The sequence below is a fragment of the Lutjanus erythropterus genome, chromosome 7 (genome assembly GCF_056507025.1).
Source record: "Lutjanus erythropterus isolate fLutEry1 chromosome 7, fLutEry1.hap2, whole genome shotgun sequence".
NCBI classification, from domain to species: Eukaryota; Metazoa; Chordata; class Actinopteri; order Lutjaniformes; family Lutjanidae; genus Lutjanus; species Lutjanus erythropterus.
Window position 1 is genome coordinate 4686313 of NC_139323.1, and position 27696 is coordinate 4714008.

The following is a 27696-nucleotide window of genomic DNA, read 5'->3' on the forward strand; positions in this document are numbered from 1 at the left end:
ACGTTAGGACTCCTGAGGCAGCTGTCAATCAAACGTGGGCTGACACGCCCACACAGTCTTGAAAAATGGTCTAAACAGCAGAATGAGCTGTTTTTGAACCAGGTTTTTTAATAGTTATTAACATTTATTTTCATTCTGATCTTTGTGGATGCTTAATAAGAAACTAATCTTTGATATCATATATGCATTTTTACTATTTCATGCCAAATTTCCAGAGGCTTTATAATTTGGCTGTGAACTGTGTTGGGTTGAAAAACATCAGCAGGTCAGACAGTTTGGGATTTAGGGCGGTGTTTGCTGTAATAACAAAATCAGGGACTGTGCGTCAATAAATCCCATATCCAGACCCAAACCAACGATGAATGTATCTACTAACAATCTAATTTATCTTATTCCTCTGCGTCATAGAGCTCCATTATTGTCCCCAAACTATAACTAAATTATTTGTCATAATCAGTGAGTCACACTGTTGCTGGCTGTCATATTCCTTCATTACCATCAACACACACACTGTTGTGTATTTTGACTCAGTCCCACACATACTGTCCTGCTGCCCCTAATACTCACCAGAGCACAGTTATTTCAGTAACGTTTTTTTTTTATAGGACAATAACTAAACCCTCTAGAATGTAAACTATATTTGTGAGCAGCAGGCAATTTGATAATTTTTAACAGGGGTGATGAATCTGGTTTGTTCTGTTCACTTGCCACTGATGACCCGACTTGTTAACGATTCTTTTTGGTTGTAAATAGATGAAGCTGACAGATGGGCGGGACTCAGAAAAGGGTGCAATTACAGATGCATCTGCAACTTCAGCACCATGGAGAGCTCCATGGATTTCTCAATACACAGCGCAGTTTGTTTACCTTGCTAGGCAACTGGATTTGCAAGATCACGCAAGAATCCATCTTGCCAGGCTTCAAGTTATCCATTTGTGTCATTTGTGTCATTTGGTGCAGCCAATCAGCATCCTGGAAGGGGCTAACGGCAGCTATGGGCGTGGTTTTGGGTGTGATGACAATGAGAAGTTTCCATGGAAGCTACTCATTTCAAACAAACAAACAATGGTGGCTCCTGGAGAGGTTAGCGTAGATACTGTGATAGCATCATTCATATCAGAACTGGAGAGTATTTCTGGAAAGTGTTTCCTGAAAGTGCCTGCCCTTTTCCAAACAGCTTCTAAGGATGACTTTCCAGATTGTTCTGTGTAACAAACCATCTGATGTTTCAGGTTGATGGAGAGGGGGGTGGCAGGTTAACAAGTGGGATAGCATCCAGCCTCATATCGCCTACTGTTTGTCAGCCATATTTAAAAACATATGTTGTCAATAGGAACCAGTGGACTTGGTGCTACAGACAAGGAAGTCAGAAACCACTGAGAGACGGATTAACAATTTGTTGGTTTTGGTGTGTTCATGGGATTTGTTGACAAGAAAATACAAAATAAGGACAGTATTATCCTTCAAGGTTGAGCAACTAAACCATTTGATTTAAGGTCCATATTGAACCTCGGTTCAATGCTCCCAGTAACACTTCGACAAAATTTGGGGTGTTAGAGTTCTTCTCTCATGTCATTATGTATTTCTTTTATTTTTTTATATACAGGGAGCTTGTGATCAGCATCTGACATCATCACACTTATTTCACAAAAATTCTCAAGAACAGGCTGTCCGTGTTTAGTCTACCTGAGTCCACCTTAAGAGGAGATGAGAAAGCGCACAACCTTTGCAACAGCTTTGTATTTCTTTTGTTCGAAGTCTCCAGATCTCTTGAAAGCACATTGCTGCCACCCCAGAAAAATAAATGGATCACTATCACATTACGTACCCAATGTAAAAGGTGTGTTGCAACAATGCGTATTTCATGTTATAACAAGATATTTTCATGTTATATGACATACAAACTTATCACATTATATAACAACAACATTTTCTTGTTGTTATAACATGACATTTTTCACATTGTAATGCAATACCTGATATTATTACAATGTAATAACTTTGTCAAATTTAGTAGCTGTTTATTTTTTAATGGTAAATATTTCGACAGGCAGGCATAAAAATGACCAAAAGCATTGATTTATGTAAAAAAAAAAAAAAAAATTAAAATGTCAAAATATGAAGATATGAGGTTTGCGCCTAACAGCAGCATTATTTTTAGTATTATTTTTTATATTATTTTTAACGTCATAAATTATCACGCTACAACATGAGATGTTTTATGTTATACAATAACTTATCACATTATAACATTATAAAACATTATAAATTATAATGTTATAACATGAAAAGTAGGGATGCACCGATCAACCAACCAGAGGCCTGACTGGTGAGCAGCCAGTCAGCGTCACATATCCACTTCTGTGCCCGTCATATTCACACACGTTCTGCATGATGGTCACATTATGTGCGCAGCAGACACTGACCTAATGTAACACCCACAAAAGCACTGATCGCAGCTACACACACTCAGACACATGCTTGCATGAAGTCGGTGTTAGTCATAGAGTCCAAGAACAGGATAAAGAGAAGACAGACTGTCTACGAGGAGACGCAACAGCTGAGCAGCTGACGGTGTCGCAGAACAGCCGTAAACTTTCTAGCCCTTCATTCTCCTCAAACATTTTCTCATCCAGACTCATTTAACTTTTCATTCCATGAGATCTGGTCCCTTTAGTACATAATCTTAATATAATAATATAATAAGGCCTGGCTGTAACCACTTTTCACATTGTGATATAATGTGAAAAGTGTTTTAACAATAAGTTATCACGTTATGATGTGGAAAGCTTTATAACAGTGACTTTTTGTGATATCATGTGAAAACCTTTATAAAGATGAAGTTGTCATGTTATAACAATAAATGAAATGTTTTATAACAAGTTTTTGCATTATAATGTGAAAAGTTTTGTAATTTTCAGTTTCATTTTTCAGTTTCATCATTTTGGATTATAACAAGATAAATATTATATTGTATAAATAGTATAATGTGATGTTTTTATGTTGTAAAAATGTGAAATGATCTTGTTATGACATGAAAACATTATTATAACAACATCATTTTCACATTGTAATGTGACACTGATTCGTTTTTCTTTTTCTAGCATGGCAGCAAAACACTTCCTTACTGAAGGCTTTAAGAAAATTGGTCAACAGTTATCGACACAGTTAAGTCTCACATGCTAGCAGTTGTTGAGATGTGAATAGTCTTTGCATGTTTATAGCCATAGGTTTATTTCATTCTGCAGTTCACAAACTTGATCTGTTTATTTGATGTGTTTGGTAGATATTATCATCATCATCATCATCATCATTCTCCTGAATGTAAAGACAGGAAGTCAGAACCCACATTTCCCCCTAAATAAGACCAACTGAGTAATGAGAACATTAGATTATCATATCTATGGTACAAAATAAAATTATTAGCAGCTGTGAGTATACGCTCTCCAGTATTAATAACTCGGAGCATGTTGAAAATACATGTCCTTTGTGCTAATCAAATAATAAAAAGATAAGCACATTTAAAAAAGACCCAGTAAGACATATAATAACCAGTGTAAGTGATTATAAAATAAACTCTAAATATTCATAACAACATAGTAATGATGAATATAAATGAAAATAGCAGAAAAATAGTTTTTGCTATCAGGAGGAGGCAGAGATTGGGGAGTGACGGGAGTATTCAGTCAAGAATCAGAATGAGGCGTGACTACAAGTTTTTCAGGGTCTGTTTTTTTTGTGACATTTTGGTGTGGGGGGGTCTGTGGCAGAATCATGGCACCAGTCCAGGTGGAGGTCGTCCTGTCCCGTCCTGTCCCCTCTCTCTCTCATCGTCTCCCCTTTCCCCTCCCGTGTCCTGCTGTGGTAAACCCCGTGATCAGTCCTCCTCGTTGCCTCCTCATCAGGCCTGCAGGGACTGATGGAGCCGAGTGGGTGTGGCTCAGAGGAGACGCTGAGCTCTTCTGAGGGTGTCTTTCTGGGTGGGGTTATGTTGCATAGTGATCAAAACTTCCCAGGTACTCCAGAGCAGCCCGGTAGCACAGTTGGTACTGGTCCTAGTGACAAAAAAGCATTGTTTTGGTCAGTTTTTGGTCAAACAAATAATAAATTATGGATAATAAGGTCTACAGCAGCTGAAAGCATCAAAGTGTGGTGGACTTCAGTCTGAACTTTGAGTTTGATAAAGCAGACTTGTTAGCAAACAGTTATCTATTTCCACATCCAGCAAACACAAAGCAACATTAGTATTCATCTGAAGTTCTGTCCTCATGATGAATCTAAGTCCAATATTCACTCTGATTCGGTTTCCAAAAACTCCTAATGCCTCCTAATCTGTGTCTTTAGCTGCTAAATGCTCCTCTATGTTCACCAGCTGGTCTCTAATGCTACGTTCACACTGCAGGCCTCAACAGGCTTGGGGAGTAACAGATGACATGTAACAGGATTGTATAATCTGACACAAAAAAGGCAACTGTACTCCAAATTACAGCTACAGATAAAAAAATATGTAATCAGATTACAGATAATAATGTATATGAAAATAATCAGGAAAGATGTGAAAATATTTCTCAACTGACAAGATTTTGACAGGCTTGACTAATCGTTGAGCCATTTTAAAGAATAAATATTAAAAATAAAGTCAAAATTTTCTGATCTTTGATTCAAGTTACATTACTTTAATGTTGTGAAACTTGGATTAACAGGTAATTAGTAACTGTAGCGGAATACATTACACCCTGGTGCTTAATTCTGATTTAATGCTCAGATCAGATCTTTTTTGTTTGGCTGCTATTTTTAAAATGAGGCCAAAATCTGATTTCAGTTTGAACTGCTCATGGTCTTGTGCTGACCCACACATGCAAAAGAACAATAACAAAGACTTCCCACACAGCACACTCTCATACGACAGTAAACATGGAGGCCACTGAAGTCACTGCTGACTGTTTCACTTATAAGCTGATGTGCAGTGGAAGTCAGCATATTGGTGGGCAGATAACAAACGGCTTCACGGAAACAGATTTCATCCGAGAGTTCAAAATGTCAAGGGCTACTTTTACTGTAACTACATCAGTCAGCTCGTCTCCACAATTCATCTAATGGAGAGACTCTTCAGGCATAAAATTCACATGAATTCTGATATGACTGTTCACACTGTGGTTGCACATGCATAAAATCAGAAGCCCTATCTAGATGATCTATGGTCTGAGGTGCATGGCACATGGGCATTTAGGGTGCGTGCAACTTCATGTTGCTATTTCTTGGCACAAACTAAGGTGCAAGGCACAAAGATTCTGTATTTGGTCTCCGAAAGGATGCTTCTCCCATTCCCTTTAGAAGAGCCAGGTCTGCCTGCCTCTGCTATTTATATGACGGATGCAGCAGGTTGGAGAAGTAAACAGACGCTGAAATGACCCACTTGTCATGATGCAGACACCGTGGTTAACCCGCGGGTCGGGCGGGCTGGGTCATAAAAATGAACATGATCATTAATAACAGATGGGCTGCAGGTGGGTGAAGTAGGCTGAAGTGTCTCTCCCTGTCCTAACTGTGTGTCTGTGTTCTTATGCATGCTTCAAGGCACAGAGGGATGACTGCTGTGTCACTACAGCACACATGGAAACATTACTGCAGTAGATTAACTATTGAAAACAGCCTCTCTTATCATTAAAGTAAACTGTCACCTCAAAATCTCGTGCCGCCCTACATCATTTAAACAATGGTTTAATCATCAGAGAGGCTGTTTTCAGTTTCTCTCCCATGTATGTGCAATGTGTCTGCAGAAAATTTTAATAATTAAGCAGAGAAACTTAAACTGTAACAGGCAGGACAAAAATCAAATATTTCTTAGATGACTGGAAAAGCCATTTTTTCAACATCTTTTCAATCAAATTCTGCTGGGTGGGGTAAGTACTTTCCATTACTAGAGTGTAGGATTCAGTGGCATTGCAAAAAACACAATAGGCTGTATCTAGAGCCACTGTTTGATTTGTCCATTCTAGGCTATTGTAGAAATATGGTGATTTAACATGGTGGACTTATCATGCTAACATGCTGGATTTTTAGTGATGTTTTTCGGCCTTGTGTCCTGCTGCTCATGCCCTCCAGCAGCAGCATGTCATACCTCTGTCTGCACCATGGCCGGCCTCTGAGTTCGGAGAGTCTTGACGGTCTGGAAGAGGTCGACCACTCCCTCGTACCTCATCCTCTCCAGGACGATGCTCAGGGTGATGAACACACCGGTCCGACCAACACCAGCACTGGTGGACACACACATTGTTAAGACTCTTTACACTAATTACAAATGATCAAGATTGGATTTGTTAATAAATAATGATCAAATGTGACTGATTTCCATTGTATAATTATAAATCTGTGCATCCAACACCTGACACACACGCAAGTTAGCTTCTTAGTCACATCAAATAACTCATTTACAACTCCTCTTTTTCTCCTTGAATCTTTTTTTTTACCTGCAGTGCACAGTGATTGGTCCATCTTGTCCAAACTGCTCCTTAGTTTTATGGACTTGTCCGATGAAGTCGATGAATCCCTCCCCAGTTTTTGGCACTCCCTGCTCCGGCCAGTCAGTGAACTGGAACTGCCTGATGGTCCTCGACTGACCGTCCTAACAAACACACAGGAACACTCCTGTTAGATGAAGAGGAGACTGGTGCTGGGTGGTAACACATTACCAACAAGTAAGGGATTACTATAATTACTATTACTTTTTCTTGTAAATCAAGGCCAATTTTAGCGCACAACACAGATTGAGAGTTTCCATTAATCTCTGAGCCATGTTGTTTTAAATTTTTATTTTGAAAATATTTACACATATACATAGGGGCAATCTACAGGAGGGCATTGGGTTGGATTGTCACCAGCTCTTTGTGGTAATACTTAAAAAGAGTGTGTGCTGCGCTCCAATGAGGGATAAAATGCGCCACTGGACTGAGGTTTGCTGTGACATTTGGAATGTCAGACAAAATTACAAGTGAAGCCCAAAGCTTCACCACATTTGATTCATACTTCATCCAAAATACTTCTGGGTGAAATATTGGCAGAGATGGCAGCATATGATGGATTTACCTCCAAATGTTGGCTGCAGATAAATGCGCCCCTCACTGAAGAAAGACAAACATAAGCTCCTGAAGAATCTGTCCAAAATCTCGCACTAAGTGAGCGAGAACTTTTTCGAGTTTTGCTTTTTAATTTTGAACGTTTATTAAATTTATTAGGCCGCCTCTTCCTAACATAGTGGTGCGCACAGTGCCAACCTTCTGCCTCTGAATGCAAACAGAATATGGAACCTGTCTCAGCTCAACAGAATGACTTTATAAACCGCAAACAACTTGTTTTTACAAATTGTGTTTCTTTATAATATGAAGTATTGTAAAATATCACTTCCATGAAGCTGTTCAGTCAGACAGTGACAGCTCACATGCAATAAACCTGGTATTTCATCCTCACAGCTGTGGTGAAGGTCAAGCTGCATGCAGCTTGCATAGTTTATATTCTGTTGATTATAATGTTGATTAATGTGGGAATGGTGATCTTCTGCCTGCTTATATCCTAGTAAGCTTCTGTTCCGAGGATAGAAAATTTCTAATTACGAGAAAAATCCCTACTCTTCAACATATCACACCATCTAACATTACTAAGGCCAACATTTTTGTCTCCCCAAGGTTTAACCCAAGTCCGCGCCCATGCACAAATACATGAATACAGCAAGTATGATTTCAAAGTAAGTTGAGAGAAAAAGAAAAAAGAAAAAAACCCATCTGAAATACTCATTAGAGAAAAGAAAAAAGAGGTGCATACATTATTCAGCTTTACCAGATCAATGTTCCTTACTATCTGCATGCAATGAAAATGCCACTCTGCCATCACAAACGTACTCTGTTACAAAAATAGCCTCCTAAGTGACATTGATGTCCTGTCCAATTTAAGCGAGCAGAGCTGAAGCATCTTCCTGCTGCTGCTGCCTCACGCAACAACGACAGTGACGCTCGGCTGAGGAGGACCTACCCTGGCGTCTGTGACTTTGAACTCTCTCAGGATGTACTGAGGCATGTTGTACTCAGCCATCGGGTCCACAACAAAGTACTGGTAGCGTGCGGAGCGCTCGGCAGGCCAGTACTGATGGCACTTTTCCTAAAGAGCGGAGAGAGGACATGTGTGACAATACGAACGTGCATGGAATCTGACATTTTCAGCTTTGCTTAGAACAGCCAGTGACACCAGAATATTCATTATAAATCTTATAAAAAAAACCCATATGTGACAGATGAACATTTTGAAACTGGCAGTCACTCGGGTGACCAGATGTCCTGGAAGATTCCGGACAGTCCCAAATTACAAACAATTGTCCCGAATCCCAAATGTTGTCCTATTTGTCCCGAAAATTAACCATTATAGTGATATATAATATGAACAGCATTTGAATTTGTGAAAATATTCTGATCAAATCACTTTAGGCTTTAAATCCTGTTTTTATTTATTAAAAATGTTCTGTTGTTTTTGTAGAATAAGTAGGACTTTTACTGCTGTCCAAGTATTGATATTTCACTGATTAGGCTAAAATGAGTATTGTTGATGTCAATCGACCATCTAAACCAGATGACGATGCGTGCAGCCACCACTCAGAATTTGTAACTGATCTTTATAATATTAATAACAAATGATGTCACTCAGAATTATCTTAATTCTTCTCACATGATACGCCCAGCCCAACCCCCTGTCCTAAATTTCACCCAATCTCATCTGATAACCCTAGCAGTCACCATTAAAGGGTCAAGTACTGTAGTAAAGGCAGGGTCAGATTTACCTGTTGGGCCCCTATTGACCACCCCCACCTCCCTCTCTGCCTCCCTTCCTCTGTGCATTGTGTGCACACTGAAAGTACATTGCACACAGCTTCATTATTTGGTCAGATATAAATAACCAGTACTCCTGCGCTACCATGGCTACAAGTGTTCTGTGCATCAGTCAACCAAGTGTAGAAATTTGACAAATTTTTATTTTGGAACAAAGTGAACTGGGGTTTTTGAGGCCCCTGGGTAAATGGGGCCCCTGGGCAGCTGCCTATTTCTTTTCTTCTTTTTTTTTAGGTAATCCAGCCTTAAGTAAGTGAATTGGATGTGTATGTGGATATGGGCAAATAAAAAATGTTTTATGTCTCCAACTCACTACTTTGTTCTCGGTAACATCACTCTCCTAAACCCCTGCTTAGAAAAAAAAAGGAGCAAAAACAAGATAAAAGCAAGCAAAAGGAGATCTTTTGCTGAGTTTTTCAGAGGTTTCTCCTTGACGACCGTACAGAGCACCAAGACTTTAATTTGACCACTGAGACAAATTTAAGATCTCATTTAAGACAACTGAGTTTTCTTTTAGCTCTCACTGTTATCTCAAGAGCTGATTATTTAAGGTGAACTTTGGATCGGTGCAGTGAGACAAAGATCTTCAACTGGGCTCAAAGTGGTCTTGGGCTGACACGAGACAAAGGCTATTTCTCAGGAGCAGAAAATAAGAAGTTTGAGAAAATGGTCAAAGTCTCATATTGGTCCTAAATTGAGCTCATCTATCTCTAGGAGACACAGGCTAGAAAAAGACAAGATCTTATTTACTACATTCAACATCAAGTGTTGAAATAGTGTCAAAAATAGCACACAATAATTGTGAGAAGGTATAGAAGATAGAAGAGTTACCTGGTATAATAAAAGTTAGGACACTGAGGTCATCTTTTTTTTTTTATAAGAAAAACACAGTACTAAATGGTATCTGCAGGTATTGGCAAATCCCTTAAGCTTTTTAAAGACCCTTTTAAATGCTTGATTTAACAGTTTTTAAATTAATTTAATATCCTTTTAAAAATCATGATCAGTCATGCTAAAATTCTAATTGGTTTCTATCCTAAAATGCATTCAGTATTTTGATATTTTGTGCCTGCTTTCCCCCCTGAGAAACAATATTTGTATTTTGAATGAGCAAATTCACACAACGTTTTTTTATCAGAAGTGTAGTTTATCTAAAACCAGAACAGTTTGATATGATTTAAGGCTTTAATGTTAGTCTGCTTGATGAAACACTGTTATATTTAATGACATGACATAAGGTGTGGTGGTGGCGTGTTACCCGGCCCATCTCGCGGAGTTTGGTGAGCATGACTACGATGGTGGAGTTGTGTTCCCACAGCATCCTCCAGAAGTCCTCTGTGGTCTCGGCTAACGGTCCCTGGGTGGCCATGTACGCTTTCTGCTGCCTGCAAATTGGAACAGAGACACGTCTGTGTTTACTCCTCAGGGTCCTGCCAGCACTGCTCTTACTTGGATTCCATTTCGACTCTCTTCCTCTTCAGCCCGCTGTGGTTCTGCTACACAATTTCATTTTACTGCAATAAAAATATACTGTTGGTGATGGCAAATAAATAATCATGCTGTGCTAAATTATGACATTTATGTTATCATCAACAGCCATCAAAAAGCTCTGACATGCTGTTTTTTTACTTTGTTTTGCCCAGGCTGTGATCAGATGCGTTTTGTTTGAGGGCATGCAGGGCCAGATGAACTTGCTCGAGGGGCCAGGGGCTAAAACAAGCTGAGGGCCCCTATTGGCCCCCGTTCCTCCTGCTCTCTGTCAGTGTCACCAGATTTGACTAACACTAAACAGGCTTATCAGAACCTCAACAACAAGGCCTGATTTTTTTTTAATACTGCATGTAGGAAAGAGATTTTCAGTCCGTGCAACAGTAGGGCAGCAATGAACCATTATTTTCATGATCAATTAATCAGTCGATTATTTTCTCAATGAACTGATTAGTAGTTGTCAATGTCAGTGTCAGAAAAATGTCAATCAGTGTTTCCAAACACCTAAGATATTCAGTTTACTGTCAGAGAAGAGTAAAGAAATCAGAAAATATTCACAGTTAAGAGGCTGAAATCAGAGAATTTAGTCTTTTTTTCCTTAAAAAAAAAAAAAAAAGACTCAAACCAATTAATTGATTACAACATTAGTTGTTGATTAATATAATCATCAATTGACAATCAATTAACAAGAGAAATTTCAGTTAAATGCAAATTTTGGAATACTTACAATTTAAACACAATATCAACCAAATAATAAGATAGGATAAATAACTCTACTTTTATTTTTCTTTTCACACAGGACTCAAACCTGAGTCTCCTGGCTGAAAGTCCTTCAAATGCAGACTTTCACGTTCCTTATACTTCTCCTGCCACACTTACTACATCCCCTAGGGGGCGCCGCCTGACAATCAATGGACATATCAGTCAAAATAAGCTGCTTGTGACCAACACACACATTTTAGTAGATGGATGAATAGCACCACAGGCCAAAAGAAAAAAAAAATATTTGGGGGTGAACTGTCCCTTTAAGTGTTTTACATTCAGTATTGCTTACACTGTTTACTTTTGAGCAGACTTATTCTTTTTTGCCTTTTATGGGGCACTGCAGTGTTACTGCCACCTGTTGATGAGTGGAAAAGTGTGACACCACTGGCAGGAGGAGTGTGTATACACACACGTGTTTGTGCAGACAATCAAAATGACAACAGAAGAAAACAAAACAGCCTCATAGCACCACTAGCAGCCATGCATATTATAGTGGCACATATTTCCTAACATATCTATAAACCAACTAACACAGTGATCCTGGGGCTGTTGGGGCCCTTGGGGGTCGAGGTCCATAAGGTAGTTGAGAATCAAAATAAAATGGTAGAGGAACATCTCTCAGCTCTTGATTGTTATTTTAAAAGATGTGATCTTTCAATGTTATACATCTACCTACAATTATATCGTATATTAAAGGGACAGTTCACCCTAAAATAAAAATTACACTTTTTTTCCTCTGGTGCTGTTTATCTATCTATACTACAAGGTTTATGAATCTTTTCTACTAGCTACTTGCTTTGAGATATCTTGAGTAACAGGGTCATGATTTTTGGAAAGAATTTTTCAAATATGTTGTTTGGCATCCTGAGCATCACAAGCAGAATGCCATCTAGTCCCATTATATCAGAGAGGAGGCAGACATCTCCAAGGGTGATACCTCCAAAACTCTGCAACTCAGACCAAAAAATTTTTTAGATGGATAAACAGCACTACAGGCCAGGGGAAAAATATGTATTTCTGACTTTGGGGTGAACTGTCCCTTTAAGATTAACTGTCACACAAAGTTACAGTATGTGAACCTGTAATAATACTACAAAAACAAACTGGATTTCAGTTTATCTGTATTTACCCATCACCACATTCCTTTATTAGCTTCTAGTTCCAGGCACTGACATCCCATAACTGTTAAATGAAGCTCTCAGGTGTTAAATATTTAATTTTACACCCCCTTAAAGTAAATTTGATGAGTCAGCTGTTGCTAATGTGTGCGCTGATATTTAAATGCTTTTCCTTGAACACAGACCCTTTTTAACAGCACTGTTAAAATGACAGATGCCGTCCCAGCTGCTCAGCCTCGCTCTGGGCCATCCACCGCGGCAGTTACAGGACAGGGCCACCAGGGGCCAGTGTTGAAGCACGCATCAGGAGAAGGGCTGCAGCACACATGCACAGTATCTGTGCTATCTGTATACATCATAGCTCCATTGTTTGTATTGTTTTTCGGTCCGCCCCGTCCAGCTCTCAGGTTTACCTCTGTGCAACAAGCTCCACAACTATTATTTCAATACTTCATAATCAACGTAGAAACCAAAGTACTGTCACGTTACCTGCAGTCTGTTCTGACTCACCACTGCTCAATGACTGGAGAAAATGGGACCAGTATCAGTTGATCCTGGGTGTTTGGTGGGTTTGTTTGAGGTCAGATAAGGGAGGTTCAATATGACTGTTGTGTCATTGCAGACCTCTGTGCATTTAAGCTAACAAATAGCATGGCTGCTAATGAGCAGACAGTACTTTTAACAATTTTAAGCTACTATATTGGTAGCAGAAAAAAAAACAAGCTGTGAAAATACCAAATCCAGCAACTGCCCTCCCCTGTCTGTGGCAGGAAGACACAGTGCACCTGTGGAGGACTATTTTCAGGACTGGATTAATGCATATTTGGCATTCCTGTAATTTGCATTGCACACATTGTGTGACACATGTCAATCATCATGTGAGAATGTTCTTCATGTTCCTAATAGCTTTTTGGACAATTTGGACGATTTATTAATGACAAGAAAAAATATAGAGTATAGAAAAGCACATCTGTATAGTAGTGTTAAAGGGACAGTTCACCCAGAAATGGAAATTCAGTCATTATCATGCTAACTGGGGGTCGGGTATAGTTCTGAAGTCCACAAAACCACTGCTGGAGTTTCACAGGAAAATAGTGTTGCAGAATCTCCCAAACAATGTAAGTGAATGGGGACCAGTTTTCAGACATAAAAAACAACTTGAAAGAAACCATAAAATGAGTCCCTACTGCTTGTCTGGCATAATCCAAGTCTCCTAAAATCTCGACAGGCAGTGTTTTGTGAACTTCAGAACTAAACCCGACCCTCGATTGGCATAAGGGTGAGCAGATAATGACTGAATTTTCATTTTTGGGTGCCGATGCTGATGTCAAGCAAAAATGTCCCCCAGTAATGCGTTTCCATCCTGCTGAAAAAGCATCATTCCAGTTTATTACAACTTGGGTCTTTTTCCCAGTTCTGGCCATAATTCCAATCAGTCATAACACTGTACTCACTAAGTTAAATGTGATTCTTAAGAACAGTGCAATGTCGCCATAAAAAGTCTGGAAGAGCAGCAGGAGTCTCTACAGCAACATAATATAGATTAACGACATGAACCTACTATACTTATTGACTACTTATTGCAGCTATGTGGACACCTGTGAGAAGAGACATTATTAACAGCATTACAGGCAGAGATGTGAACTTGAGTCAAAGTGTACTGTCCTGCCTGCACTTTGCAGGTTTTCATTCCTTATTAGTGAGAATAATTTTACAGACGCACATGTGCATGCTGTTTTACATAAATGAAGGTGTTTTGTGGTTGCAGAGATGTGTGTGTGCGCCTCAGCCAAACGCGCCAGTTGCCATCTTGTGCAGACGGACATACTGCACTACAGACTTTGTGCTTTGATCAGGTATTAGCAGTCTCTAGTGCATCTGGTTTAGACTTTACTGCATTGTGCACAAGGCACCAAATGTGCCTTCATTTTGCCTTCATTTTTAGACCTCCTGCCCTTTGGTGTACAGAATAGGTATAAGTTTGTACAAAAATGATGGGATGGTCAACAAAAAACGAACTGCAGTAGGCAAAACTTGCAGGTCAAAAAAATGACAGGCTGGGATGCAACGGCTTCCAACTTTGTTCGACATTTGAAGCTGCACAAAATATGATAAGTCTGTTGTTAAAATGCATTTGATGCATACCGCATTATGACGTGTTTAGGACTCAAAACTTAGAGTTTAGGACTTGTGACTTGGTCTCACCTTTGATTCCAAATGTACTTACTTTCAGTCTGACCTACAAATAATGATAATCTGGATAAACTGACAAAAGCAATGGCAGAACCAACAGAAATAAGATTGAAGTTGTAATAGATAATGGAATAATAACAACATTTTCCATTAATATTAGTCACCTTGTAACCAATTAACAGTTACACAGTTATTAAGTTGTTCTGAAGGGAACCATAACAGAGTGCTATTAAAAGATAATCAGTGTTTTAATCGGGCAGTCCATCCTATTTCATGTAGCAGTAATGATATATTGATGTAAGCCTGCTATCTGACATCACCATGGACAGGCTCTGAGGAGAATGACTACAGCTGATATATGTAGAGGTCACTGGACACCTCCACTAATCATCATAATCATGCTTCTCCCCCTCACCTTAATCTATCCTAATCTACACTGTGCGCTTTAAAGGCTGAGCTCAGAGAGAGCTGCAGCTCCCCGTATCTCACTCCACTCTTAATTACTGCAGCAGGAATTAGAGAGGAATTACAGGACACCCCTGCCTCCTTCCCCATCCTCCCTTAGGTGGGGTTGCCCAGGGGACTTCATTAGGCGCTGACAGCCGAGAACAAGATACACCCACCCTCGCTGCAAGTAAAAGGGGAAGTCCTTATTCATTAGACCAAGCTTTACTCTGCTGGAGCACTGGAAAGTATTTCCAATTAGTGTTTACATTTCAACATGTTCTCGTCCCAGGTCGTCACATACTGACGCTGCATAGCCACGCCCCTCGGCCAGAGAGCCTTTCTGCCAGAAAGCCTTTTTAAAGCTGCTGAAAACTTGGCTTGAAATAGTAAAAATGCATATATGATGTCAAAGTTTAGTTTTCACTAATCATCCATAAAGATCTGAATGAAAAGAAATAATTCATAACTATTAAAAAACCTGGTTCAAAAACAGCTCATTTTGCTGTTTAGACTATTTTTCAAGACTGTGTGGGCGTGTCAGCTCATGTTTGATTGACAGCTGCCTCAGGAGTCCCAACACTAACTAAGTCATGTCCTGTTCTAGACAGCTGTAGATGTGGACAGCAGTAAAACATATTTTAGCACCTAAACAAAGGACCACCTAAAAAAATCAGCATCAGTTTAAGTGTATAAGTGTAGTATAAGTAAGTGTAAATATATATATAGAACACTCCATGACTCCATGGACAGAAACAGTCTTTTTACCTTGGAGGACACAGGAGTTGTAGGAGTTTGTGTTGGTGTTAGTTAGTTAGTTAGTTAGTGTTATTGTTTGACTTTGGTGTTTTAAAATGTAATGTTACTTGCTGCAGATCGAGGCAGCGGTAGACCAGCAGCTCCTGTGTTCTGTGACGAAAAATGTTTTTTTCAATGGAGTTTTGTGGCTGTGAAGAGAGCACAGACGCCAGCTTCAGTTTGCCATCTGTATAGTCTGTCTAACAGCAAAGTAAAGCAGGGAAAATGTTCTAAACATAGCGAACACATATTGTCATATTGATGTAGGCGAGGTTAAAACACAGTTTGTGGTACTCAATAATGGAAATAGTCATTACAGAAAAAAACACATGAATTGAAAAGTTTTCCACATGTGGCAACATGAGGAAAACATGTAGGAAACATGTTACCACATATGTTCGGAATATACATATTACACCAAGAAAATGTTCCAAAACCACGTTTCCCATGTGCTAAGAACATGTTTAACATGTGAAAAACACGTCCCACTTATTTCACAAATGAATTTGCAGATGTGAAATTCATGTTTTTTTTTTCTGTAAGGGTATTTTTCAAGTGACAAGATTATGACAAGATTAATTAATCTAAGTGATCGTTGTGAGTATTTTTTTTAATTTAGAAAAACTCTTCCAGCTTCTTAAATGTGAATATATTCTGGTTTCTTTCCTCCTCTCTGACAGTAAACTGAATATCTTTGAGTTGTGGACAAAATAAGACATTTGAGGACGTCATCTTGGAATCTGATCAACAGTTTCTGGCATTTCACGGATCATTGAGAAAATAATCAACCAATTCATCAATGATAATCGTTAGTTGTAGCCCTAAAAACACTACATTAGGCTAAACAATTTCACCACATTTTAAACTGAGGTAATCCAAAAGTAATGGAAAGTAATCAAGTTACAATACTTTAAAATTGTGATACTTGGATTATGTTACTGACCACATTTTTGAACAGGTAAAGTAACCCTCCCAACCCTGCTGAGGAATGAGAACAGGCTATAAACACAGCTTGTACTTAATTTAACTAACTATTAGAAAAACAGTTTGCTCATGTAATGTTGAGAATCATTAATTTATTACATGAAAAGATTGTCTTAACTTCTTTCTAGAACAAAAGAAACCCTTGCACGCTGCGCTGTCTGTCACTCAAATGTGAAACGTGCCTGCAGGTTGCTTTGTTGACTATAAAATTACATTGAATTGAATTTAAACAGAATCTCCTTATTTTTTATCCAAAAGGGAAACCGACAGGGGAAACAGCGCTGCCAAAATCTGTACTGACAAGAACTACCACAGAGAGTGAATGTAAGTCCAATCGAGTTATGTAAAAATTGGTAAATACTAAATTGGGCTGTAATGTGGATTTTGCTCATTAACTTGTAATGAATGTAAAAGAAACCTCATTATTTCACTCTGTACAAAGGGATGCACTGATGTCTGTGTCCCGAGGCCCATGAGTGAAAAAGTCCTGTGGACACAGACAGGAGAGGAGCGGCGTCACAAAAATTTTGGATTAATCAGTTCATTTCTCAGGCATGTCAGCTCTCTCAAACAGGCTATCCATTTGCAAGAGGCAAAAACCAGGAGAGAATTAACAGACCTGACAATAAGAGCAATTTGTTTTGACAAGTGCCACAACAACGGGATGGTGGGCAGAGAAACACCGGACTCCATGTCAGCCTGTAATTTACCGCTGTCAGCTGCTGGAGAAAAGGTCCACCTCCACGCTCATTAGAGGTGCAGCTGCTGAACACATCCTGTTCTGCAGGAGTTCTACCATCCTTACACCCAGGGCCGGGACGGTTACTTTAAAAATGTATCCCCATACAGTTTAAATACCTGCTGAAAAATATAGTCAGTAACCTAATCCAAGTACTACAATATTAAAGTATTGTAACTTGATTACTGTCCGTTACTTTTGATTACCTCTATTATTAGCAGTTTGTCTGTGTAGCTAATATTAGCTGTTTTCCTGTATATGTAACAATAAATAGGTAACAATAATGGTCTGTGTTGCTAACATTAGCAGTTGGTCTGTGTAGCTAATGTTAGTGGTTGGTCTGTGTAGATAATGTTAGCAGTTGGTCTGTGTAGCTAAAGTTAGCTGTTGGTCTGTGTAGCTAACATTAGCAGTTGGTCTGTGTAGCAAATGTTAGCGGTTGGTCTGTGTAGATAATGTTAGCTGTTGGTCTGTGTAGGTAAAGTTAACTGTTGGTCTGTGTAGCTAACATTAGCAGTTGGTCTGTGTAGCTAAAGTTAGCTGTTGGTCTGTGTCGTTAATGTTAGCTGTTGGTCTGTGTGCCTACTGTTAATGGTTAGTCTGTGTAGCTAAAATTAGCATTTGGTCAGTGTAGCTAACATTAACAGCTGGTCTGTGTTGCTAAAGTTAGTGGTTAGTGTGTGTACCTAACTTTAGTGGTTGTTCTTGTACCTAAAATGTTAAATGTTTCTTTAAATTAGATGTTGAGAATGTTCTTCATTATCAGTTCATCTTGGGTAAAATTATTTTTTTTTCCACTCCATTGCTAATTATTTTACACACACACACAGGCTTGTTTACATACATGCACATGCAATTTTTTTGGGGGAAGCAGTAGACTAATGGATGGTGCCTAGAAACAGGCACCCCAATTGTAATTCTGTAACACAAATACTGTATTTGCTGTATCCCAGTTGCGTAATCTTGTCACAATAATCCATTATTCCTTAAACCTCCCCATGATGCTCCAAGAAATGCCCACAATGAATGATTAGAAACCTTATGAAAGAAAGTACAGGGAAACAGGGAAAAAGGAGTGCAGGATAAAGGCATGTAACAGTTATACAACTGCATGTTTGTTAACAACACAATCTTGTGTTACTATTTGCTTGCAGTTGGTCAGCCAACATGAATCGCTGATTGCAAATGTCAACATCATTTAACGTTCTTGATGCAACCTAGTTGTTTTTAACTATTAGTTTTTACTATTATGATACTGCTAGCATAGTAACATAACAATGTACCAGTAAAAAAAACTCAAATATTTGCTTTTGCATAATTTTTTCATTAAATATAGTCTTGTTGTTAATGATTAATAAGGGGCATTACAGTGTTTTCTTATATTTTATATACACCATATTTCATTAACATTAAAGAAAACTCTGTGAAGACTGTGATAATTCCTGATTTTCATATTTATCTTAACCTGATAATGAGATAATTATGCTAATTATGCAAACTGCATAAATTTCATCTACTAGGCCAGGTGTCAGCACCCTGCAGCTCCAGAGCCTGTGGCTTTGGCAAAAAAAACTTTTAATATTTTGTCATCTAAAATGTGCATCATGGCCCACATCCACAGCTCAGTGTCTCTTCCTCTACATTTTGCTGTGGTTGGTCTTGCATCTAAAATTCCCCAAAAAACAGTCTCTGAAGAAAAGAGTTGTGGCTCCAGACAGATCTTGTTTTTTCTTTTTGGCTACAAATGGCTCTGTTGATAGTAAAGGTTGCAGACACCTGTAACAGACCTACAGATGACATTTCAATCAAAATTCACAGGAAACATTATTACTGGGTCCCACAAATTTCCAGTAGACTACTCCTCTTTCTGTTCACATTCTGCAGTGAAATGACTCCTGTGCACTCACCTGTATCCATCGATGAAGCTGGCGTTGATGTAGTCGGAGCCCTCCACCCCTCTGATTGGCTGCAGGCAGACGCGGGTGGACTCGAAAGGCATGATGTTGACCAGGCGGTTCTTGAACTTGTTACACGGTAGGTTGGCACTAATGAATCTTGAGGTATGTGCTTTAGAGTTGGCCAGTTTCTGCGGGAGGCAGAGAGGAGGACACGTTAGACTCTGAGGCTCCTCAGACTCCCGACCCCTCAGCCCAGAGGTGACTGCACTGCAGCTCCACAACTACACCCACCGTCTCCGCTCTTTTAAAGTGCTAATACGAGCAGTCTGGGTGGAATGTGGTGCGTGAAACAAGGTTGTTAAAGGGCACGGGGAGCTAACACTCTTATTGACGCATGAAAATGATGCTCTCTGAGCTGATCCTCTTTGTTCTCTGACTTCAAATAAAATCCTGACGGATGCCAGTGTTAAACTCATGCTGAAGACACTGAAAAGTCAAAACAAACTCACATTCACTGTGAGATGACGTAGAGAGGCCTGCGCCAGTGCAAACCAGGGAGCATTAAACCTAAAGACTATGTTCATACCAGGGCCGTTTCTTCCCATATGTGGTGGTTGCACAGGGGGCCCAAAAGGCACCAGGGGCCCCCAAACAGTGTAATGGAGTGATGTTCTGTGTTAAGTGCCAGGTCCACCCGTCAGTGTCACCACTGCTATTCAAAATGTGGTATCACTATGTTACTCACATGAGCACACTTTACAAGAATGCTAGCAGCTTTTTCTGTATGTATTTTTTGATATAGTGAGATTGTTATTTAGTATAAATTTGTTCCTGACATTTAAAATAATTTAATTCTAAAGAAAATGCAGCATTTTGACAGATGTTTTAATGCAGATTCTGTAAGCCTGCAGTAAGTTTTTGTGCTTTTCTTCATGTAGGGCAGCTCCAGTGATTCACATTTGTTATTATTTTCCGTAGGTTTAAATTGCTGAGGATAACTTGAGATTTGTGATTTGAATTTGAAAGAAAAGAGATTTTTTTCTTTTTTTCTGGGATCTAGCCACCTGTCCATTTAAAGTGCGCCCAGATGCAATGTATTAAATGTTAAAGGCCTGCTCTTGGCACACGTTAGAGGGTTTGGAGTTCCCCCATTGTAGTTTCAAAAAATAGGGGCCCCCAAAAAGCTAGAAACGGCCCTGCTTCATACTGTTTGTTGTATTAGTTTTGAGAGTTGTTATGTTCTTACATTGCATCTTATATAGCATCCAATATTTTTGTTTTAAAGTTTTGATTTATAAAGAAAATTATGTTCTTAATCTTGAGTCTTGTGAATTTTTATGTCTAGTCCACTGATAGTGTACATATAAGTTAACTTCCAAATTAGTTCACAGTACTTAGAAAAATCGAAGTAGTTGTCACAATTTTCTTGAGATAATAAATTCAAAAGTTGGATGTTATCAGAGCTTAAAGATTTGGACTTGTTGATACATGTACTCTCTGATTAAAGTTAAATTAAAACGATTGATTAAAGCCATTCAAATATTTTGACTAAATGTGGGGATGTGGATTTTATTTATCCCTCTAACTGTGATAAGTAAACACAACTGAATTCATTATTATAGTTCAGTATATAGGATATTATAGGATATTACTATATATGTATAGATTTTCTTTTTTTTAATTTCTTAAAATATTTGTGTTTTAGGAAGCTTTTTAGGGACCTGATTTCCCTCATTACTCAAAAATCATGAGTTTAAGAAACACAAAAGAAAATTCTATTGGCACTCAACATCTTTAAGTTAGAATAGAACCTCTATAATCAATCAATCAATAAATAAAGTTTTCACTATGTACTACAAATTAGAAAGTGGACTACTATTACATAACTAGGAAACTAAAAGTATATCTAAGTTCACTTACAGTATAAGTATATTTATATAAGTATATTTTTGTAAACTAAAACCTAGATGTAGACTATTAAGTAACTAAGTTTACTACTCTCATACTTCAAGTATACTTTTATAAACTACAGTGTAAAAAGTGTATTTGAGTAGTAGTTGAAGTAATGTAATGTTCTGAGTCCCATTTAGCTTTCTGCTTTAGTGTCTACACTTCTTTCTTTTTGTGGATTATGACAAGTGGAAATTACATCCTGTTCCCTTAACCTGCTGTTCCTATTCCAGTAAAAGTGTATCATTTAGGTTTCTCCTGGTATTGTACGTCTCATGTCAAGACTTCCACATTTTCTCTTGGTGTCTTGGAAAGAAGGTTAAATCTAATGCAAGACAAAATTATATTTAGTGATCTAATAATGCGTTATGTTAGACATAAAATGGTCCATCTAAGTTTTAATAAACTCACTGAACAAAACCAGCTATTGCTAAGGTTAAATCATGCTAACATCACACAAAAACAAACTAAGGCTACTATAAAAGATACTTTTCTTGAAACTAAACTATTAGGTTGTTAAAGAGCTGTGGCATTACTTTAATTATTTATTACTTTTGGGCAAAGTAAATCATTGAGTTGGTGGAAAACTGGACAATGAAAAGTTGACCTGATTTCAATTTATTTAAGTTGCATTAATGCAAACTACTGATTTGAATGCAATCAGATTATTAATCTGATTTAAAGCAATTCTGTTCATCTAACTTGTAACCTTGAATTGAAAAGCCTTAATTAATTTGGGTGTTACCAATTAAGGCAATTTTTAAAGTTGATCCAACAATTTTTTTTTTTTTCAAAAATGCACCAATATAGTCCCAATAATTAGTAGCTTTCAAGCATACTGCTAGTACATTTATATTAGGATAATTACTCCATAAAATATACTTGAACTTTACAGACTAAAACAAATTTGAAGGATACTACTTTCAAGAGTGTTTTTTTGGGGCGAGCTTTGCTGACAGGCCCTGATGTGACTCCTCTGTGCTGCAGGGCCAAATGTCAATTTGAGAAGTGCTGGTGAAAGAAATTTGCAGTGAGCTGAGGATCAAAACCTAATTATGCTCTGTCCGGATTTACAGCCGTCCTGCTTCCTCGAACAAGCAGCATAATTCGGGTTGTGAGTCGTGCCCCCGCCAAGACGGGGCCGGTTAAATCACCGCGTGGAGCGAGCGGTCGAGGATGCAGCTCATCCCGTGTAAAAACCACCTAACCCAGTAGGACCTTATCTTCAGGCTGTCAGACACGCGGCCTGTCCCGGCCGTCTCTCCTTCACTCTGGGCCTCTGCCTCTCCTCCAGCCTGTCATCTGGAGCTCAGAAGTTAAGCTGTCACAGCTCCTCCTCTGAGAAGAGTTCATCTCTGTTACACAGGCTGGAGATGAAAATCCTTCCTCTTCGCCAGCTCTCACTGCATCAGGCAGTTAAAGGGCCACTCCAGCCACTTAGTGCTGAGCTTCCATGTGGGAAGACTTGTGAGTCAGTCAGTCAGAGGCTGAGGTATTCTGACTTTTAGTCCCCTGAATAGACCTTGGCAGCAGTAGTACAGGCATTATATGACATGACCCCACACAAATCACAACAGAAACACTTTCACCTGTTCTAGTCTCATAAATGTGTCATTTATACCATATGTTACATGTTATAACAAATGTCTTAACAAATCCAAGTAGGCGAACGTATTAAATTATTCTGAAATCAGTGATACCACAATTTCTCATTGTCCATGCAAAGGGTCCACTTCAGACCTTGTGGGTCAACATGAGATCTTTGTTTTCTTTTTTTCTAAACAGTTAAAAACAAGATAAGAATTATTTTATTATCATTTTATCATAGTAGCTCTGTAAAATACACTATTTTTACAGCTTTTTAGTAAAAACATGATCATTTAATGGTAATAAATTTGTTATTAATGGCTGGTATATGTCATTTGAGTTTTGGATCCTTTATTTAAAATCACCATTATTTTGAAAATTACATACCCATTTAAATTATTCTTATTTTGTAAGAAATTGCAATAAAAATTGAAATTATAATTCGATTTGAATTTAAAAAGCCTGGCATCTCTCATACCTGTCTGACAGAATAGACTAACGTATTAAACTAAACAACCTCTCTGCCCCTGCACTCTTCTGCTGTGAGGGGATGGAAGGTTAACAAGGATGCTAACAAGGGCGATGACACCCCCCTCGAATCGTCTGCTGCTTGTTTCCCTAGTTACTGGCTGATAAAAACTGAATGAATGTATGTGTCAGAGTGGAAGGAGCATGACAAAAAAAGTTTGGGAACCACTGGGTTGGACTGCTGCACCACCCTGCTCAGTAGTCTACCTAAAAAAGACTGCACCTTCTACTTCATGCATAACTCTCCTGCTCTTGTTAGTGTGTTAATGAGAAAGGGGAAATTTGGACAGGATACCTCTCGTCTCAGATCGCTGCATTGTTTTCTAATTAGCTTCAGAATTGATTATGCTTTTACTGTGTCTGCTTATATTTTACAATGTCGTTTTTCTCAACAAGCTTTTTAACATTAGAACAGCCAAGGCAATCATTTTGACCGTTTTCAAATTTATACATGCAATAACTTTGCAATGCTGCAGGTACTGACTTTTCCTAAAAGTGTCTATATTTTGATTTTAAATGTTTTTGTTTGTTTGTTTGTTTGTTTTTTTAACATAAATAAAACAAATGGCAAAGACAATGTAATAATTTTTTACCTGTTTTGGCCATATGTGGTCACACTGACCACGCAGGAATTGCCACTGTTATGTTACTTTTTGCACAAATTTCCCAACATTAAAATACAAATATTTAATTAATTAGACTCAATTAAAAAGTAGGGGATACCTGGGATGGTTGTAACACCTTGTGTTAAAGCTCTTAGATTTTTGAAAAGTACTCTTACTTATTACAAACAATGTTTCCAACTTTCTTTGCTATTTTGTGATGGTTCTAAGAGGAAACTTGGTCTGATATTTATCATGAGAGATAATGGAGTTTGGAAGTCAAAGGTCAAATTGACCACTTATGGCCGATCTAGTAGTTAAGGAATTCTGGCACTTGTTAGTAGTGTTACTAATGCCATAATGCCATGTAGCATCATTAAGTCCATCCAGCAAGCCAAACACAAAGCCAGATGTGTGATTGGCGTGCTCCTTTAAAGAGACTACTAACGGGTACAAAGTCACCATGTGCTCCAGCTGAAAACAGAAAACCCCTACCTTAAACTCCAGTTCCATGGCGGTGACGGTCTCTCCAGTGGGGATCTGGGAGAGCTTCTGGATGTGGGCGTACAGGTTTCGGGCGGGGACTTCTGTGTTGCCGCACGTTGCGGCTTCCAGCAGGGCCTCGTGGATGAATATGTACTGATCCTCCGTCTGCACCATGTAGTTCCTCTGAGCTCGCATGCACGTCACATGACCGTAAATGTCCACGGACTTCTCATGCTTCATCCTCTCCAGCATGGCTTCGATCACAATGAAGCAGCCGGTCCGGCCCACGCCAGCACTGACAGACCACAGAGACAAAACATGGTTGACACCAGTGATTACTGGGATCCACATCTGTTGTTGCCTTGGCAACAGCTACTCTTTCTGAGGTCCATATTCAGAGAAAATACATATAGTCTACAAAGTTTGCACTTGCACTTCAGTGTAAGTGTGTAGTGATACTGTCCTTGGCAATAAAACCGCTGATTCTGATTCTATCTAGTCCTGATGATTTTTCATTATTCAAGCCTTTTCGAGGTTTTTGTGTGAATTTGGCATTAACTGGCTGAAAGTCAGATTTATAGACACTATCTTTCATAAAATAATGTTTTATTCATTTTTATGCCGTTTTGCTATGTGATACTTTCAGCCAGTCTCTGAGTTTTTCTACTCTCTCCATAAAATATTAATTAAAATGATTAGCAATATTTTGAAATAAAATTCCCATCTACTTTAATCAAGGACAGATCCACCACTTATGTCATTTCTTCAAACTTAATGTTTAGGGCCAAGAGTAAGGGAAAAAATATGAGGAGGGAGATTTTTCAGTTTTTCAAGGATAAAATTGAAATGTCAAGAATAAAGCAGACTTTCAGTATTAGAGCCAGCCTTCAGAAAACATAAATCAGAGGAAGATGTTTGAGTCAGAATAAAGTCAAAATACACTCACAGCACTTCAATGTAAGTGTGTAGTTACATTATACCACAGCAAATTCCTTGTTTTTGAAAACTTACTTGGCAATAAAACCCTGATTCTGATTCACATTCTGTTTAGTCCTGATGGCTTTTCTTTATTTAAGCCTTTTAAGAAGTTTCTGTGACAAATGTACATTGACTGACTGAAAGTTAGATTTAAAGACACTATCTTTCATAAAACAATGTCTGATTCATTTTTAAGCCATTTTGTTACGTGACAACTCCATCTCTGAGTTTTTCTACTGTCTCCATAAAGTATTGATTCAAATGATTGGCGATAATTTAAAATATAAGTCTCGTCTTCTTTAATCAAAGACAGTGTGTTATACCCAGATCTATTATTAATATAATTTCTTCAAACTTAAGTTCAGTTGTGCTATTTTGACAATGTTTAGGAACAGGAGTAAGGGAAAAAAATATGAGGAGGGAGATTTTTTTATTTTTGTATTTCAAGAATAAAACAGAAATGTCAAGAATAAAGCAGACTTTCAGTATTAGTGCCAGCCTTAAGAAAACAGAAATCAGATGAGGAAGATGTTTGAGTCCTTTTTTACATTTTGAGAATAAAATCGAAATAAATACTCATAACAAAGACCCATGCCAGACACATGCTGGGTAGCGAGTACCAGTATATTGCCTCAACCCTTCATTATGGCGCACAGTGATAGACTGTGACATCACTGACTTCATTACTCCACAGAAGAAGTGATGTGAGGGTCTCTTAAACAGCGGGGAGGGAGCACTCTGCCTGGAGAACTGTAGACTGGATTTCAGATCTTTGCTTCTCTTGTTCCTTTGATATGTTTGGTATAAAACTTCACAGAGCAGCTGGGCTGGTAAACAGGATGGTTCTGTGTGCAGTGTATGAGTAACACTGCCAAGCATTTCTGTGAGATTCTGTGAGATTCTTCAGATTAACTTCACTCTTAATAATATTAAGCAAAGTAAAAGTATTTCTACATTACATGCAAGGTGCTATCTAGAACCATAAAGGGTTCTTTGGATTGTCCCCATAGGAGAACCATTTTTTGGTTCCCTGTAGAACCTTTTTTAAAGGTCTCACTTGGAACCCTTTCAGAGAGTTCTACCCACAACCCAACATAAATGGTAATACCTAGAACCAAAGGTTCCACCTAGAATTCTCTCTGGGGGTTCTATCCAGAACTTTCCACTTTCTAAGAGTCCTGACAAGAACCCTCCCAGGGAGTTTGACTGACAACCTTTTTAGATTTCAAGGGTTTTATCTGGAATCCACTCAAGGGCCTCTACAAAAAACTTTGTTGTATTCCAAGGGTGTATTGAGAACCCAATCAAAGGGTTCTACCAAAAACCTTTTTATATTCCAAGGGTTTTATCTGGAACCTTTCCACCCTCTAAGGGTGCTAACAAGAACCCACTGATGGGGTCTAATGGGAACCTTTTTATATTCAAAGATATTTATCTAGAACAAACTTAAGTGGGTTCTACAGACAACCTTTTATATTCTAAAGATTTTATTTAGATCCCATTCAAGAAATTCTACCAATAACCTCTTTATACTGAAAGGGTTTAGTGAGAACAACAATCCTTGAAGAACTTCTTCTTCCAAGAAGGGTTCTTTGGATGCAAAGGGTTCTTACTTGAACTTTTAGTCTCACAGACAACCCTTAACAGACCCTTAATTTAAAGAAAGGTTTTTCAGAAACAAAGGATTTTGGGTAGAACCTCAGCCGTTCAGGAAGAACCTACTTGAAACCCTTATTTCTAACATTGCCAAGTACATACATCTGGTACCTTTAAGGCCTCAATACGCTTTTCATGAAATAGTTTGTATGAGGTTAATGTTTCACCTGACGATGTCTCAAAGCAAATGAATGTCCACAGTGGAAGTTGGGGTGAAAGCCTGCCTCTGCCTCCCTGATTTAACACCTAGAATTCTGTGTCTTTGTGTCCATCTGTCCATCCATTCATTCATCCATCCTCTTCCACTTATCCTGAGATCGCATCACAGTGGCAGCAGGCTAAGCAAGGTATTTGAGCTCCTCCTAGGTGATCCTGAGGTGTTCCCAGATCAGTTGATATATGTAATCCCTCCAACTAGTTCTGAGTCTACCCCAGGGTCTCCACCTAGTTGGAGGTGCAACTAGGTGGAGGCCAGCTTGGAGACAAACTAAGCTGGCTCCTTTTGACACACTATGGAAGTCTGAGCTCCTCACTTTAACTCTTTACAGTCTAATGAGGTAACTCATTTTGTCTGGTTGTATTCACAATAGATTTCTTTAAGTTACTACC

At 38.6% G+C, this 27696-nt stretch overlaps 1 protein-coding gene across 7 annotated transcripts in view; it reads right to left on the reverse strand.

Moving 5' to 3' along the window:
* Positions 1–3204: 3204 nt before the first annotated feature.
* Positions 3205–27696, reverse strand: part of ptprfa (protein tyrosine phosphatase receptor type Fa) — a 467935-nt gene continuing 443443 nt past the window's right edge. For all 7 annotated transcript variants that reach the window (XM_084722446.1, XM_084722451.1, XM_084722450.1 and 4 more), the window contains 7 exons: positions 24463–24748; positions 19310–19488; positions 10132–10258; positions 8026–8151; positions 6471–6625; positions 6122–6257; positions 3205–4055 (listed from right to left, as the gene is read on the reverse strand). In XM_084722446.1, coding sequence (XP_084578572.1) covers positions 3987–4055; positions 6122–6257; positions 6471–6625; positions 8026–8151; positions 10132–10258; positions 19310–19488; positions 24463–24748 — 1078 coding nt within the window. In that variant the 3' untranslated portion in view covers positions 3205–3986. The remainder of the gene's footprint in view (positions 4056–6121; positions 6258–6470; positions 6626–8025; positions 8152–10131; positions 10259–19309; positions 19489–24462; positions 24749–27696) is intronic.